Source organism: Haliotis cracherodii, unplaced genomic scaffold (assembly GCF_022045235.1).
Source record: "Haliotis cracherodii isolate W230 unplaced genomic scaffold, xgHalCrac1.p SCAF_1, whole genome shotgun sequence".
NCBI lineage: Eukaryota > Metazoa > Mollusca > Gastropoda > Lepetellida > Haliotidae > Haliotis > Haliotis cracherodii.
In genome coordinates, this window is record NW_027266264.1 from 23,212,468 (window position 1) to 23,228,624 (window position 16,157).

At 40.0% G+C, this 16,157-nt stretch overlaps 1 protein-coding gene across 3 annotated transcripts in view; it reads left to right on the forward strand.

The window, feature by feature from the left end:
- Window positions 1-16,157, forward strand: part of LOC139474606 (uncharacterized) — a 76,893-nt gene that overhangs the window by 22,004 nt on the left and 38,732 nt on the right. For 2 of the 3 annotated variants that reach the window (XM_071257683.1, XM_071257692.1), the window contains exons 2-12: window positions 2,374-2,411; window positions 5,754-5,975; window positions 6,378-6,544; window positions 7,497-7,622; window positions 10,495-10,656; window positions 10,937-11,104; window positions 11,850-11,891; window positions 12,336-12,508; window positions 12,875-12,979; window positions 13,959-13,993; window positions 14,845-14,903. In XM_071257683.1, the coding sequence (XP_071113784.1) occupies window positions 2,374-2,411; window positions 5,754-5,975; window positions 6,378-6,544; window positions 7,497-7,622; window positions 10,495-10,656; window positions 10,937-11,104; window positions 11,850-11,891; window positions 12,336-12,508; window positions 12,875-12,979; window positions 13,959-13,993; window positions 14,845-14,903 (1,297 nt within the window). The remainder of the gene's footprint in view (window positions 1-2,373; window positions 2,412-5,753; window positions 5,976-6,377; window positions 6,545-7,496; window positions 7,623-10,494; window positions 10,657-10,936; window positions 11,105-11,849; window positions 11,892-12,335; window positions 12,509-12,874; window positions 12,980-13,958; window positions 13,994-14,844; window positions 14,904-16,157) is intronic. The other variant, XM_071257701.1, reaches the window with a different exon arrangement.

Sequence of the window (16,157 nt, forward strand, 5' to 3'; positions counted from 1 at the left end):
GAAAAGGAGGCGTGTAACCCGATCTTTATGGAAATTTCTAACGAGCGATATTGCAAGTGCCCGGATTACAAACTCGGCGATGCCATATTTACTGTTCAGTGCGCTGTTCAGTGCTGATACACACATTTCGTGGACGGATCAAGGTGGCTGTTCCGTTCTGTGAAAAGTCTGGTAAAGCCCTTTTGAGATATGCATCATTGTCCACTGTCCTCACTTTAACGGAGTCACGGGTGACCCAGGGGTCGTAGGTAAGGTAATGCTATGTCCATTTACCTTCCTTAGTTGTGTCAGGATCTGCTTATCGTAGTGTCGAAACCAGCGTTTGCTCTGATTACGAGTCTTGGTTGTCTAGATTCGTTCGTACATAGCTTCAATGTCACAGACTTGGTCTTTAACAGGTGCCCACTGTTCTACATTTCCACGTCTAATGATCCCCAATACAAAGGAACCAGTAGATGTCGGAAAGCTGGGCAGTACATGGCTACGATTTTACATCTAGATCTGTATGGACCATGTCCGTGCTTGTGAGTGTCACTGACATATTGGACGTTCTACCAACACCAAATTGACATGGTATTATGTCACTTTAATGAAGCCATGTACAACTCTTTTCTTCAAGACGCGACTGTCTATACGTCGACGTCGCATGGCGTGTGTTCAGCTGTGTGGCCTCTGGCGATAAACGCTTATTTTTGTATGCAAATTGTGGGAGTTTAGGGCGAGGGCGGATCCAGCATTTTCAAAAGGGAAGGGTCATAAAGTTCGAGACCCTGTCTCGTCATGACTAGAACATACAACATTTGGTTGGGGGAGGTCACATGCTAGAATCAAATATAATGATTGGTAAATCTTTGTCTATCTCCATATTAGACATTAACTTAGGGAGTCACTAGTCCTGACTAGCTGCTGGTTACTGAACCAATTAAAGCCAATTTGTCATTCTCGGAAATACATTGTCAGGGGTCTCGTGACAACTTCAATGAAGCTAATAATCGGAGTTAAATTAATTTGGTTATTTAACTTACTAAAATGACATTATACAGACACTGAAGAGCATATACACGGCCCCACCACAGCTTTGCTTGGGTAGACTTAAGAAAAAACAATCTTTCCTGGCTCAGCCCGGTACAGCTATTCCAGCTATCTTTGGCTGATCGGACAAGCAACTGGACTGTTGATTATATGAATGCTTCAAGCAATTACCACCTTGTCCACAGTCACATTGGCACCACAGGCTAACGGGGCAGTGCCACCTTTATGCATATTTGTTAAGTGCGATGATAAATTGATTTTGAATAATATCAGAAACATGTTGTTTCAGTGGGAATATTCAATTCAAGTGTTTATTGTATGAAAGGCCATAGATATGAAGTGCATACTATACATGAGCATTTCACTAATAGATTCACATTTCTTTTCATTTACATTTCTGCTCTTTAGGGCATATTTGAAATTATAACATTGTAAATTTTAAAACTTGATAATTTTTTTGGTTGACTTAAGGCGATTAAATTGTTGGATTAAAGGCCGAATTACATGTTTAATTTCTATATATATAGCTTTTGATAGTTTTTTAAGGATGGTGGGTGAGTATGGTTTTACACCGCTTTTAGCGATATTCCAGCAATATCACGGCGGGGGACACCAGAAATGGGCTTCACACATTTTACACATGTCGGGAATCGACCCCGGGTCTTAGGCGTGACAAGCTAACACTTAAACCACTAGGCTACCCGACCGCCCCTTTTTTAAGGATGGACCTATAAAGATGAAATGATACCGATCTGTGATTTTGTTTAGGTAACAGTATGTACATAATCGTACAGGTGTATTTAATGGACCTTTGTCCATATAGGTCATGGCCAGCGTCTACTGATTCTCTTACATTGAGTGTATTATTTTTGTTACTCAATGCTCTATTATGAAGATGGGCGGTCGGGTAGCCCAGTGGTTAAAGCGTTCGCTCGTCACGCCGAAGACCCGGGTTCGATTCCCGACATGGGTACAATGTGTGAAGCCCATTTCTGGTGTCCCCCGCCGTGATATTGCTGGAATATTGCTAAAAGCGGCGTAAAAACCATACTCACTCACTCACTCTATTATGAAGACAGCTTTATTATTGTGATGTGATGATCATCTTCTTATGATGGACATGCTGCAGTGTCGGACTTGCTATGATTCAGAAATTATCCATTAATTTGATCTGATCTTGTAAACAACTTTGTGGAGCTACTTTTGATCAAGCTGTTGCGAAAATATACAACAGTCTGACAAATATAAACAAAAGCAGTGTATGGCTATAATCTTGAAAATAATAATGATCTGCATTTTCTTATTTTATGACTATTGATCAATTCTTGTTTTTTCTTTCAGGAAATTGGAGTTGAAGATGTTTCGTTTGTGGCCGAAAGGTAGGTGTTGATATATTTGTAGAAAAACAGCTAGTCTCTGAAATGAAAGTATTTTAGAGAAAAACAACAGTTGGTAAATTATCCTAATAAAATATAACGAAAAGGAGCCTGATTTCGCAGTCATCCAGACTTGCCAAATATTATAAACTTGCATGCGTTCTATTGGATATATTTGTTTCATGGTCTGTATGACAGACTAATGTGCTGTTTTAAATATGGACACTTACTCGCGTGATAACCTCTATTTGTTTGTTTGTTTGATTGTTGCTTAACGCCGCACTCAGCAATATTCCAGCTACATGATGGCGGTCTGTAAATAATCGAGCCTGGACCAGACAATTGAGTGATTGATATCATAAGCATCGATCCACACAATTGAGATACGATGACATGCATCAACCAAGTCAGTGAGCGTGACCACCCGATCCCGTTAGTCGCCCCTTACGACAAAGGTTGCTGAAGACCTATTCTAACCCCGATCTTCACGGGTCACCTCTATGTGTTATGTATTATTGAAGTATGTAAGGAATGTATAGGTATATACATGTGTGTTGTTAAGCATGGAGTTATTGATATATGTGTTGTGTAAGTGTTGACATGTGTTCTACAAGAGTGATCATGTAGTGTGTAAAATGGATGTATGTGTTGCGGAAGTTTGGCAATATGTTTTGTGCAAGAATGGTTTCTTTAGATGAAACAATATAACAAAGGCAGTAAACTACGGTTATAACGAACCCAAAGGGACCACTAATTTTAGTTCGTAATAACCCCGTAATTTGTTATAAATATATATACAGCATCGTATATACAACAAATGACAGGGACTAAAAATTAGGTTCGTTATATCGGTCAGTTTGTTATAAGCGTGTTCGTTATAAGCATAGTATCTGAAAGAAAATGTTTCCAAATCAATAAAACACAAGGGCGGATCAAGCAGTTTTAAAAGGGAAGGGTCCTAAATATCAAAATCCTTCCCCACACACCCAGCCTCGAACACACACACCCTTAGGATCCATCTATGAGATAGGATTACCTTGAATAACAATTTAGTGTGGTCATGTCGGCCGAATACGGTCATTTCCTGCCAAACTTAAATTCCCTCTCCCCTAATGGTTAGCTCTCTCATTTGTGTTGACTACAACTGATGATGAGAAATTATGAAACTACTTTCCCCACTCACTCTTGTTGATGGATGTCAGTCTCTCATGCATGGCGGACATCAACCAAATTCCACTTGGATATAAGAGGATATGGACAGATTAGTTATCCTGTGTTGATGGTACGGATCGACTGTTGTGTAACTCACCAGTTTGTTCACTTGATGAACCTCACCAGGAAGAATATATCAGGAAATACTCGTCAAGTTCATGTACAAGGAACAAATGAGAGTAGGATATTTGGGTGGAAACTAATTTCTTGAATGTGCAAAAGCATGTGAAACATAGACTATTCATGTGATCCTGTGAAAGAATAAAGAGATGGATAGACCCAGTATATCAAAGGAGTCTGTCAGCCAAGAGCCCCAGGTCCACAGGTAGGTAGGCTACAGTCATAAAGTCTTGTCCACAGGTCCAATGGTTCCAGGTTAGGTAGGCCACAGTCATAGACAGTCTTGTCCACAGGTCCAACGGTAGGTAGGCCACAGTCATAAAGTCTTGTCCACAGGTCCAACGGTCCCAGGGTAGGTAAGCCACAGTCATAGACAGTCTTGTCCACGGTCCCAGGGTAGGTAGGACACAGTCATGGACAGTCTTGTCCACGGTCCCAGGGTAGGTAGGCCACAGTCACAGACAGTCTTGTCCCCATGTCCCAGGGTAGGTAGGTCACAGTCACGGACAGTCTTGTCCCCAGGTCCCACGGTAGGTAGGTCACAGACAGTCTTGTCCACGGTCCCAGGGTAGGTAGCCCACAGTCACGGACAGTCTTGTCCACGGTCCCAGGGTAGGTAGCCCACAGTCACGGACAGTCTTGTCCACGGTCCCAGGGTAGGTAGGCCACAGTCACGGACAGTCTTGTCCACGGTTCCAGGGTAGGTAGGTCACAGTCACGGACAGTCTTGTCCACGGTCCCAGGGTAGGTAGGCCACAGTCACGGACAGTCTTGTTCCCAGGTCCCAGGGTAGGTAGGCCACAGTCATAGATGATTTTGCCATGGTACTCTTGTCATTTGTGCTAGTATGTATGCTTGTATGTTGTCATGTAAGTCTATCTTCAAATCTTTATGTATTTTTTTTAGAAAAAACAACAACATTTAGGGCACATAATGTTTCTTGATTTCTGAATTTATAAGGTCGATGTGTCAGGACGGGAGAGGCAAAGTGAACACTTTGAATTTTGTCAGGGTTGATTTGAGGTTAATATTCTTGAGAACACATGGAAAATATAAGTTTAAAACAAATGTGAAATGGTTCAATATAAATCAAAATAAGCATATTTTCATTCAAATGCAGTTTTGGCTTTTGCGAAATTTTGTAAACAAGTTTGTTGATGTAAACAAGTTGAGATAAATGTCATTGAAGGCCAAGCTGTTCTCGCAATTAAGTTTCATCACTAAAAATAAATTCATATACATATATATGTACACATATGTATAGCTGGATCATAGCACAAAGTAAGAGGCACAACTTTCAGACAGATGGAAATAACCACCTCACCAGTTGCCTCATCGTCAATGATAAAGCAACATCTTGTCATAGTGAACCAATTTCACGTGACCTTATTGAATCTACCCCGAATGTACATTACATATTCAAAATTAATGTGGTTAGTTTGTAATCATGGACAGTGATCACTTGTTCCTCTATGTGGACTATTTGAGTGAGTGAGTTTGATTTTATGCCGCTTTTAGCAATATTCCAGCAATATCACGGCGGGGGACACCAGAAATGGGCTTCACATATTGTACCCATGTGGGGAATCAAACCCGACCTTTGGCATGACAACCAAACGCTTTAATCATAAGGCTACCCCACCAACCCCCATGCTAATTTGTAGAGTATCAAGATCACCGTTTCATTTTGGACAGTGTAGATGATGTACCACGGTAGCTGAAGTGAGTTTTTCATCGAAACCTCCAAACCAAATGATCGTAAATTAACATGAACATTTGCATATATAAGGCTATTTTTTTAGAGTCGGTTTGTGCATTCCCCCCCCCCCCCCCCCCCCCAAGAAAATCAGCTCGTAGTGAAAAAAATGTCAACATGTCAAGGCAAAATACCCAGATGTGGCTGGAGTTGCTGCCCCTTACTGTCAATCAGTAGAAGGTTTGGCTTGTTTCTCGTTTCTCGTCACATCTGTAAAGTCAAACTAAATATAGGATATGATTGTCATTCTTTTCCAGCCTACGCCAACTTCCCAGACTGTCAGCATTCCACAATCTCTACAGCCAGATTGGCGGCGGCAGTGACCGCATCTACTTCCACATCGTTGCAAGACTGCTGCTGCATCAGAAGGTGTTCCCCGCTGATGACAAGCGAGAGGCTCTGTATGAGTTCCCGGGCTTCTGCAAAGGATGTCGCCGGGCAGGGTTCTGCTATGGCTGCAACAAGGGCACTACATTCCAGTAAGGCCTATTTTTAGCCACTGTTTGCAGGGCAAATGTTTCCAAAATTTTACATCTATGGTCGTAATATCAATTTAAAAAATAATTTAAAACTGTTGTTTTTATGTGATCCCTTTCGTTGCCTCCATTCTTATACTGTCCATACTGACACGACACCAGTGTCTTCAGCAACCCATTCTTGCCGTAAAATGCGACTAACGGGATCGGATGGTCAGGCTCGCTGACTTGGTTGATGCATGTCATCGTATCCCAATTGCTTTGGTCGATGCTCATGACATCAATCACTGGATTGTCTGATCCAGACACGATTATTTATAGACTGCCGTCATATAGATGCAATACTGCTGCGTGCGGCGTTAAACACCAAAGAAACAATTCCTCTAAGACTAGCTCCACTTGCAGCATCCACCATGACCAGCCAGTGAAGACAGGGGGAGGCTACACCTACTGGAAGAGGGACCGGCCGGAGGGAGAAGATGAGTCCAAACACCCGTCCAGCTGGATGCCTCGCATCCCTGAGGAGGAACTCAGGCTGCTGCTGGAATGTAAGGAGGATGAAGCGTATGGTTGTTAGCTCAACTGGTCATATGACCACTCTAGAACTGGCCTGATGATAATGTGCCTTTAATGATATTGATTGATTATCAAAGGAAATTATTCAAACTGACTTTGATTCGGGATATTGGGATGACAACTTACTGTTATCAATAATATGGAGTGATCTAAACCAAATTAACTGTTATGAACATCTTTAAATTTGATAGCAAAGTGTTTCTTTGAGTATTTATGAAAACGTGTGTGTGACTTGTTTTGTTTCTACATGACAACAAATACAGACCAAATACAGAATAGGTTGAGGCAATACATAGAGAATCTCACCCGAGTGTCTTTTGATATTAAATATATCAACATGAGTTGATAAAAGTGGAAAAATTCCGAGGCTTGTCGAGGATTTTTGCCACTTTTATCAACGAGTGTTGATATATTTGATATCAAAAGACACTCGGGTGAGATTTTATTTATCATCCAACATCATTCTTCCAACTTTTTCAATTAGTAGACAGTAATTAGCAGTGACTTCAGTGTAAAAAGTACTGCTAACAGCTTCAGTAGCTGAGCCATTAGTGATGTCATTTGATTGTGACGTCATGGTAACCAGTGATGTCACAATGGCCCGCAAAGCATTGTGATGTAATTTCATTGCAGCGATATCTACAGTGTTACTCTGTCTGGCGCTCGGCATTAAGGTGCTAAAACAAGGACTGGTCGGCTCAGAGTCAGAATACTGTGTCTGAGTGGGGTATTCATGTTAAACTGCGGCATGGTATCTCAGTAGGCTAGCACTATAAATCGGCATCAGTCCGGACTAGTACAAGCAGCCACACAAACACACACACGTACATGCACGTCTCTATATAAGTGGAATAATCTTGGACACGACGTTAAACCCAATTTCACCTCACCTCACCTGCTGTATACAATGTTCGCTTGTTAATTAGGTTTTGTCTCGTTTGCCTGTAGCGGATCATGCGATGTCGCAGGCTGCGAAGGACGCGCTGTGGACGCGGCTGATTGCCCACTACCCCTGGCTGTATGACATCCCTCTGAATGAACTAACTCTGGAGAAAATGAAGGAATTAGGACTAGGTATGTATATTTCACTTGTACTGTCAGGCTACACCTTTTACCTTATTTTTACTTGCTTTTCAGATGTTTTACAGGAAAATAACTGTCGGCTGGTAGGGGGAAAAAAGAATAAAAAAAGTAATTCAATTTATTGTAGTTTTCTGCTCCACTACTGGTCTTCTGGTATAAAAAACTATAAATAGTTTTATGTGGGAGGAGAGCCTTATAATGCTTTAAGCAGTGCAAAACTTGAGGAATCAAGCGGGAATACTGAAGTGTATCTATGCATCCTATGAATTTCAGGAAAGACAACAAACTTTATTTTGATTCTCTGATGATGTTTAATATGTCAACCTCAGTGGATCGTTCTTTAGAAAACATGTTTTGAGTGCAATATGCTGTAAGTTTATCTGCAGGATAAACAAAAGGATCAAATTCGGAAACATAATGGTCCATTTCTACCAAATTTACAGTTGGCGGAACAAAAAGTGTGACCAAAATGAAGTTCAGTTCATGATTTTATTTAAATATTACAATATTTTCTTGTGTATAAAGTGGGGCGGGGTAGCCAAGTGGTTAAAGCATATGCTCGTCAATAACCAGGGTTTGATTCCTAACATGGGTACAATGTGTGAAGCTCATTTCTATTGTCCTCCTGCTGTGATATTGATGGAATACTACTAAAAGTGGATTAAAACCAAACTCACTTATTCATGAGCATAATGCGCACCCCCTATTGTTGGATGCAAGTTGTGGAAAGAATTACAATTGACAAAACGAGCATGTAAGCAGTAATAATACAGGTTTTCTAGAATGAAACCACCACTGTTTAAACATTATAGGCTTCTGAAAGTAGTTATCTTGTCATAACCCCCTATAATGTAAGTAGCATTATGGAAGCTGTAGTGTGAAGGAAGACAGAGTTGAGTGAATGGATTTTAATGTCTTTATTCTTGTGACATTTTGGTGGAGGTGATAGTACCTTCATCAAGCAAGTGTACCGTTATCACTTGCTTAAGGGTACTAGCATCTCTACCGAAATATTGCAATGAAATAATAAAGAGTATGGTAATCAATAATATATAAATCCAGAGCATGTGCTGTATGAGAAATACATGCATAGGTGTAGCCAGAGCATGTGCTGTATGAGAAATACATGCATAGGTGTAGCCAGAGCATGTGCTGTATAAGAAATACACGCATTGGTGTAGCCAGAGCATGTGCTGTATGAGAAATACACCTATAGGTGTAGCCAGAGCATGTGCTGTATGAGAAATACATGCATAGGTGTAGCCAGAGCATGTGCTGTATAAGAAATACACCCATAGGTGTAGCCAGAGCATGTGCTGTATGAGAAATACACGCATTGGTGTAGCCAGAGCATGTGCTGTATGAGAAATACACCTATAGGTGTAGCCAGAGCATGTGCTGTATGAGAAATACATGCATAGGTGTAGCCAGAGCATGTGCTGTATGAGAAATACATGCATAGGTGTAGCTAGAGCATGTGCTGTATAAGAAATACACCCATAGGTGTAGCCAGAGCATGTGCTGTATGAGAAATACACCCATTGGTGTAGCCAGAGCATGTGCTGTATAAGAAATACACCCATAGGTGTAGCCAGAGCATGTGCTGTATGAGAAATACATGCATAGGTGTAGCCAGAGCATGTGCTGTATAAGAAATACACCCATAGGTGTAGCCAGAGCATGTGCTGTATAAGAAATACACCCATAGGTGTAGCCAGAGCATGTGCTGTATAAGAAATACACCCATAGGTGTAGCCAGAGCATGTGCTGTATAAGAAATACACGCATAGGTGTAGCCAGAGCATGTGCTGTATAAGAAATACACGCATAGGTGTAGCCAGAGCATGTGCTGTATAAGAAATACACCCATAGGTGTAGCCAGAGCATGTGCTGTATGAGAAATACACCCACAGGTGTAGCGAGAGCATGTGCTGTATGAGAAATACACCCATAGGTGTAGCGAGAGCATGTGCTGTATGAGAAATACTGTAAACAGCTTTATTTCTGCGCCGTTAAAATATTGCGAATATCACACCAAAGACAATAATGCGACGAGATATTTTTGCGAGTTGCCGTGTTGAGATGACACCTCGATTACCAAACAATAGACAGCTTCTCTCTGAAGCTAGTTAATCTGAGTTGGCCGGAAAGTTGACCAGTGTCATGAAACCGATTCACGCAAGATGGCTTGTTTCCTGTGTGGACGCAATCAAGCAAGGTTGGGAGAAGGCAGGATTACTGTGAGGCAACAGTGACACTAATTGGTCTGTTTACACTGTCATTTGTGATGTATTGTGTGACCATTCTGCATTCATTTGTGTTTTTAACTTATTGACTAAACTTGTGGTTCTGGTTGATGATTTCAACATTTGATGATGTATTGCAATGAACAAAGTATGTATGTATTATTTATACTTATTTTTGCGTTTTTAATTTGCTGGGAGGATAAAGTGGTCCCATGTCACTACCTTTGTACTGTGGAGCACTAACTGTTACACAGATAATTACAGTAACAGACGATGGTGGTCAGGGTCGCTGACGTGGTTGAAACATGTCATCGTATCCCAATTGCGTGGGTCGATGCTCATGACATCAATCACTGGATTGTATGGTCGAGAGTTGATCATTTACAGACCATCTTCATAAAGTTGGAATATTGCTGTAATCGGCGTTAAATAACAAAGAAAAGAAAACGTAAGTTACATACATGAATTTGTATATCGTGTGCATGTGTCATTGAATCTGCCTATAGACTCAATTTATTTACAGACTTCTGTCATATAGCTGGAATATTGCTGAGTATTGCTGGTGTTAAACAACAAACAAACAAGACAGTATTCAGTTGTTGTTGTTGTTGTTTCAGTGTCACCAGCTGCTGGGGATGAGGTTGGGGAGGAAGGTGGGGATGAGGTTTACAAGCCGAGCATGGTCGAGATTCCAGAAGTGGACACAGACTCAGATGCTATGTCTTACACCAGGCTGGAGAAGATCCTACAGACCAGGGATGCCACCAGGAAGAAATATAGTGAGTGGAGAGTGGAGAGACCACAAGTAATCACTGCTCTTCTTTCTGTCTACTGTCAGGCGACAGTTTAATGGAGTAGAGTAGACCATTGTCATACCTCCTCAAAAAACAGACTGTATCTGGCAGGGTTAGCCAGACATCTAGACAAACATTTATTCCATGAAATCCACTATTACACAACACAGTTGTTCCTTCCTGATGCTAATTTCATAGAACTGACTAAAGTTGCTTTTTAAAATCTAGGTTGGTTTTGGTTTTATAAAGTTTATATATCCTGCAGCCTTCAAGCTGAAGAAGAAGGTGAAGAAGGAGGAGAGTGTTCCCATGGAACCCACCACAAGGCAGACCACACAGACCATTTCCAGACCTGACACTGACCGGCTACGAGGCTGGGACAGTGACAGCATGTACGAAACCAGCAACATCGCCGACTCTGACAAGGAGGAAGGTGCTGAATTGCTTAGTACCGGAATCTAAAATATAGGTCTACTTTTGGGATCCATATGACAATGACAATGGGTTGTAGTGTGAGGTTATGTATTTTTTAAAACATAAAGTTAAAAGTTAAAAGTAAATATTATTATAAGGGTAATGGTCTGTTTGAAAGTGCAGAACTCCTTACCCAAACTATAAACAAAGAGTTGCATTATAATTACCCAAGTCAGTGGATCAGAGTGCACTTAATTTTTCATTCTCAGCTCCCTGGGGAGTATACAAATGATGGGGGAAAATATTATGTTCTAATGGTATGTACAAGAATTGAGAAATCATTGTATTTTACTGCACTGAAGTTTCAAAACATGTATCTGTTGGGTTCTTGTGTTCATTTCCTTTCATGAGAAATATGCCAAGTGCTCAAGTTTTCCTGTATTGTATTGTGTATTGTATGGTGACCTTGTTGTAACACATGCAACAAAATGTAACTTGACCTCACTGATCAAGAGATATGCATTGTATGCATTGTTTGAACCAATAGCCACCTACATTTTCTACAAGTTTCTAATTACAAACCTCAGTATTTAGCATTGTTAATGCAGTTGTAAGTCAGAGTTTGAAAACTGAGATGTTTTAGCAGATGATATTTGATCTATACCTGTCTAGCATCAACAGATGTAAAGCTTTTATCTGAAGTCCAAGTGACTGTGTATCTTAACTCAGTAGAGACATTTCACATATTTCCATGACTATTTCAGATACCACTGAAACAGATTCAAAGAAGCAGAGTTTGTATAAAGGTATTCTTTGTCTTCATATGGCCTAAGGGGCGGTTGGGTAGCCTTGTGGTTAAGTGCTAGCTCGTCATGTTGAAGGTTCAATTCCTCACACACACACTCACTCACTCACTCACTCATACGTATGGCCTCATGTGTCATGATTAGTAACATGTGATCACTGTTAAAAACAGTCTTAAAACATTATAAAAACATTCCTATAAAAACAGGAGTTTGCTTGGATCATGAAGTTACCATCTTAAATGTGTGTTCAAGTTCAAGGTTTCACTGAATGTGGGCAGATCAGTAGCTTATCTTCTGCAAGAGATTGGAACATCATTGTAGATATTCAAGCAATCAAAGGATTTCAGGTTTAAATTCAGTGTGAATATATGTAACAAAATGTTGTGAAACTGACATATGTCTTTGAATTGAGGTGTCATACCCTTGCTCCATCTGGTTCCTCAGCACCTAGGTTCTTCAAGGTGAAGAAGAAGCAACGTCAGGCCATCATGTCAAGGTCACCCTTCTCCACCGACCGCCAGTATGACATCCCTAAAGGAAGACCCCTGGACATCAAGAAGGGCACCAAGTCCACCACAGAGTTCATGGACTTCAAGAAGTCTGCACCAAACTGGAAGGTGATCCATTGTCATCACTGTAATTGTTCAAGGTTAAGGTCAAGGTCACAAGTTATGATGCAGCTTCAATACCAAGTATTTTCCAGATGAGATAAAGAATACATATGTCTTTATAGCCATGTCATGTATACCTTAATTCATACCAAATGCTAAGGTATTTAGATGTACATAAGTGCAATAATCTTGAACACAACATTAAACCCCATTTCACCTAACATCTTAGCTAGAGACAAAATATTTTTACAGTCAGATTAAAAAAAATTATTATATAAAATATTCTCCAAGTATGAAATAACTGAAGTGGAAGTAACTAAACAAACTAAAATTAGAGAATTGCCAATGCATGATTTGTCAACACTGTTGCAGGCACCCCGAAAGTTTGAGCTGCAGCAGACTGAAAAAAAGAGTACATCGTTCTGGCAGCCAAGGTCAGGTGGTGGTCGCGGCCAGAACAAAGGTCAAGGACAGGAAGTATGTGGCAAGAAACCATGTTTACATTATCATACCAGGTCCAACAGTAAAGTTGTATGGTTATGGTTATTGATGTATAGTTTAATATTAAAATCATTATGAAGCATGAATTCTTATGGATGTTCACAACTTCAACCAAGTAAGGTGTATCTTAAATCAACCATTTATTATCACATCTGTTTGCAAATCCTCTAATTCATTCGAACAAACATAACATTAAGGCTAATACAAGAACAGAAGAAGAAAATCTCGACAGGATATAACAGATCAGCAGACAAAAGAAACTGTTACCATATAAATGTATTGATTAGTCAAAATGGCAATAATTCTAATGATACTGACTTTATCATTGGCTTACCTTTAATTATCCAATTAATATTGTATCTGTTTGCAAATGATCTTGTTCATTCAAACAAACCTAACATGAAGTCTAATACAAGAACAGAAGAAGGAAATCTTGACGTTGACAGAATATAACAGATTAGTAAGCAACAGAAACTGTTACCCTGATTAGTCAAAATTACAGTAATTGTAATGATATTGACTATATGACTCTACAGACTGATCAGCGTTGTAGCATACCACTGTTGAGACAAGCTACTTGATGATGTTTGAATGTGTCCTGGGTCAGAGAAAAAGTCCCATCTAAAATATTCCACTCCTGTCAAACTGCTATACATCCCTAATAAGGAATGCAATGGGATCAGACATTTCACTCAAACTTGTCCAAAGAATATAAAACTTCATAGACAGAATTTGAAATTTGAGAATAATTTGAGAAAGAGTGAAAAGTTTGGAAATCACATGCAGCTTATCATGATAAGAATAAGGTCACTCTGTGGTAACACTTGAATGATTGTAAGTTTTGTCATTAAGTGGTACACATTGGAAACATCTCTTCTTGACATACATTTTCTCTACATGTTTCTATGGTTTTCATTTCTTTTGCCGGTGACTGTATGATGAATATGTGTTGCAGGATGAAGCCAACTTGTCAGTGCTGGAGAGGAAACGGTAAGACACAATAACTACCAACCCTAAAAGTGATTCTTTTTGTCTGGGAGACACAATATTTGATACTTTTTGTCTGGGAGACACAATATTTAATACTTTTTGCCTGGGAGACACAATATTTGATACTTTTTGCCTGGGAGACACAATATTTGATTCTTTTTGTCTGGAAGACACATTATTGTATTCTTTTTGTCTGGGAGACACAATATTTGATTCTGTTTGTCTGGGAGACACAATATTTGATACTTTTTGCCTGGGAGACACAATATTTGATTCTTTTTGTCTGGGAGACACAATATTTGATTCTTTTTGTCTGGAAGACACATTATATTATTCTTTTTGTCTGAGAGACACAATATTTGATACTTTTTGCCTGGGAGACACAATATTTGATTCTTTTTGTCTGGGAGACACAATATTTGATTCTTTTTGTCTGGGAGACACATTATTTGATTCTTTTTGTCTGGGAGACACAATATGTGTTTTCATTTGAACTGGTCTATAATCTGGTTAAATGTTGCTCTTGGGGATTCCAGGATAGAAGAGGTTCCAAGGAATCTTTGTTGTGAGAGACCATTAAAGGGATCGTGTAGTCAGGCTTGGTCATTTGGTTCATTTCATGTCATCGTTTTCTGATGGGTGTGGCTGTTAATGTCCGTACTGATTTGACTCGTCCAGACTCCATCATTTACAGGAAGATGTATCGCTGATTGCAGCATTAAACAAGAAACAAACTATGTATCTTCAACAATAACTATTAGAGTATTTAACATGAAATATTTCTTTACACAAGCATGGTGGTGAGATCTCTACACACTTAATTGTCATGTCAATCTCATCCTTCACTGTAGGAGAGAGTTGGAGAGAAGCTTGTCGCCTGACTCAGGGCTGGACAGTGAGGTGGTGACAGGTATGTTATTTACAGTATTTATGACCTATAAATGACTAGAGACCAATGGCAAACCATATTAGTGGTTCCGCTTACCAGTAATTTTTCATTTTCATCAGTGACAATGCAGATTATGTTCTCTTCTTTCTTTTCAGAAAGTCATAGGTATTGATACAAGTAGGGTCTAAAGCTGTGTGTTAAATGTCTTTACTTCAGCATTTGGTGTTTTGAAATCGGGACTGGTCAAATATTGCAAGGACCAGTATTTTTAATTCACTTAAATCTATGGTCATAGTGAATTTAAATCACCATTTAGTAGTGAGTGGGTGTTAAAATTAAACATCGATATCACATCGGCATTATTGCAGCCATATAGTGATGGGAACAAGTTCACATATACGCAAGTGAGTCATGAATACAAATTTATATTTAAAAACAAATTTGTCGAACATATTTGGTTGCCATTTAGTAACCCCTGTGCAATGGCTGGACTTTAACACCAACTTTTTCTGTCTGTTTATACGTTCATAGGTGATACTGGGTTCCAACATCCATGTGGCTTGTTATCCCAGGAGAGATGGGATAGAATAGGTCTTCAGCAACACATGCTTGCCTTTAAAGGCGACTAACACTATTGGGTGGTTGGGCATGTCATATCGGGGGTAGAATAGGTCTTTACCCATGCTTGCCGTTAAAGGCGACTATGCTTGTCGTAAGAGACGACTAACACTGGGGCGGTTGGGTATGTCATATCCGGGGTAGAATAGGTCTTTACCCATGCTTGCCGTTAAAGGCGACTATGCTTGTCGTAAGAGGCGACTAACACTATAGGGCATGTCATATCCGGGGTAGAATAGATTTTCAGCAACCCATGCTTGCCGTAAAAGGCGATTATGCTTGTCGTAAGAGGCAACTAACTGGATGGGGTGGTCAGGCTCGCTGAATTGGTTGATGCATGTCATCGTATCCCAATTGTGTGGATCGATGTTCTTTAGTCAACATAGCAACTTCAGATCAATCAAATTTCAACATTGAAACAATGCCATGTGCCTGCTGGGAAGAGAGATTGGAAAGATAAAAACTTTCAAACAGGGAAACAATGGTGACAATCGGGTGAAACGATACATCAGTGCACCGGTGCATCGTGAGTTTTCATGCAACAATACGATACATGATACATTTCTTTCTGTATCAATACAAGACGATTGACTAGGCAGCACGTCCTGGGAGAAGTCCCATTTGCTGCCTGGGCTGCGTGTAGAGGGGGAACAGGGA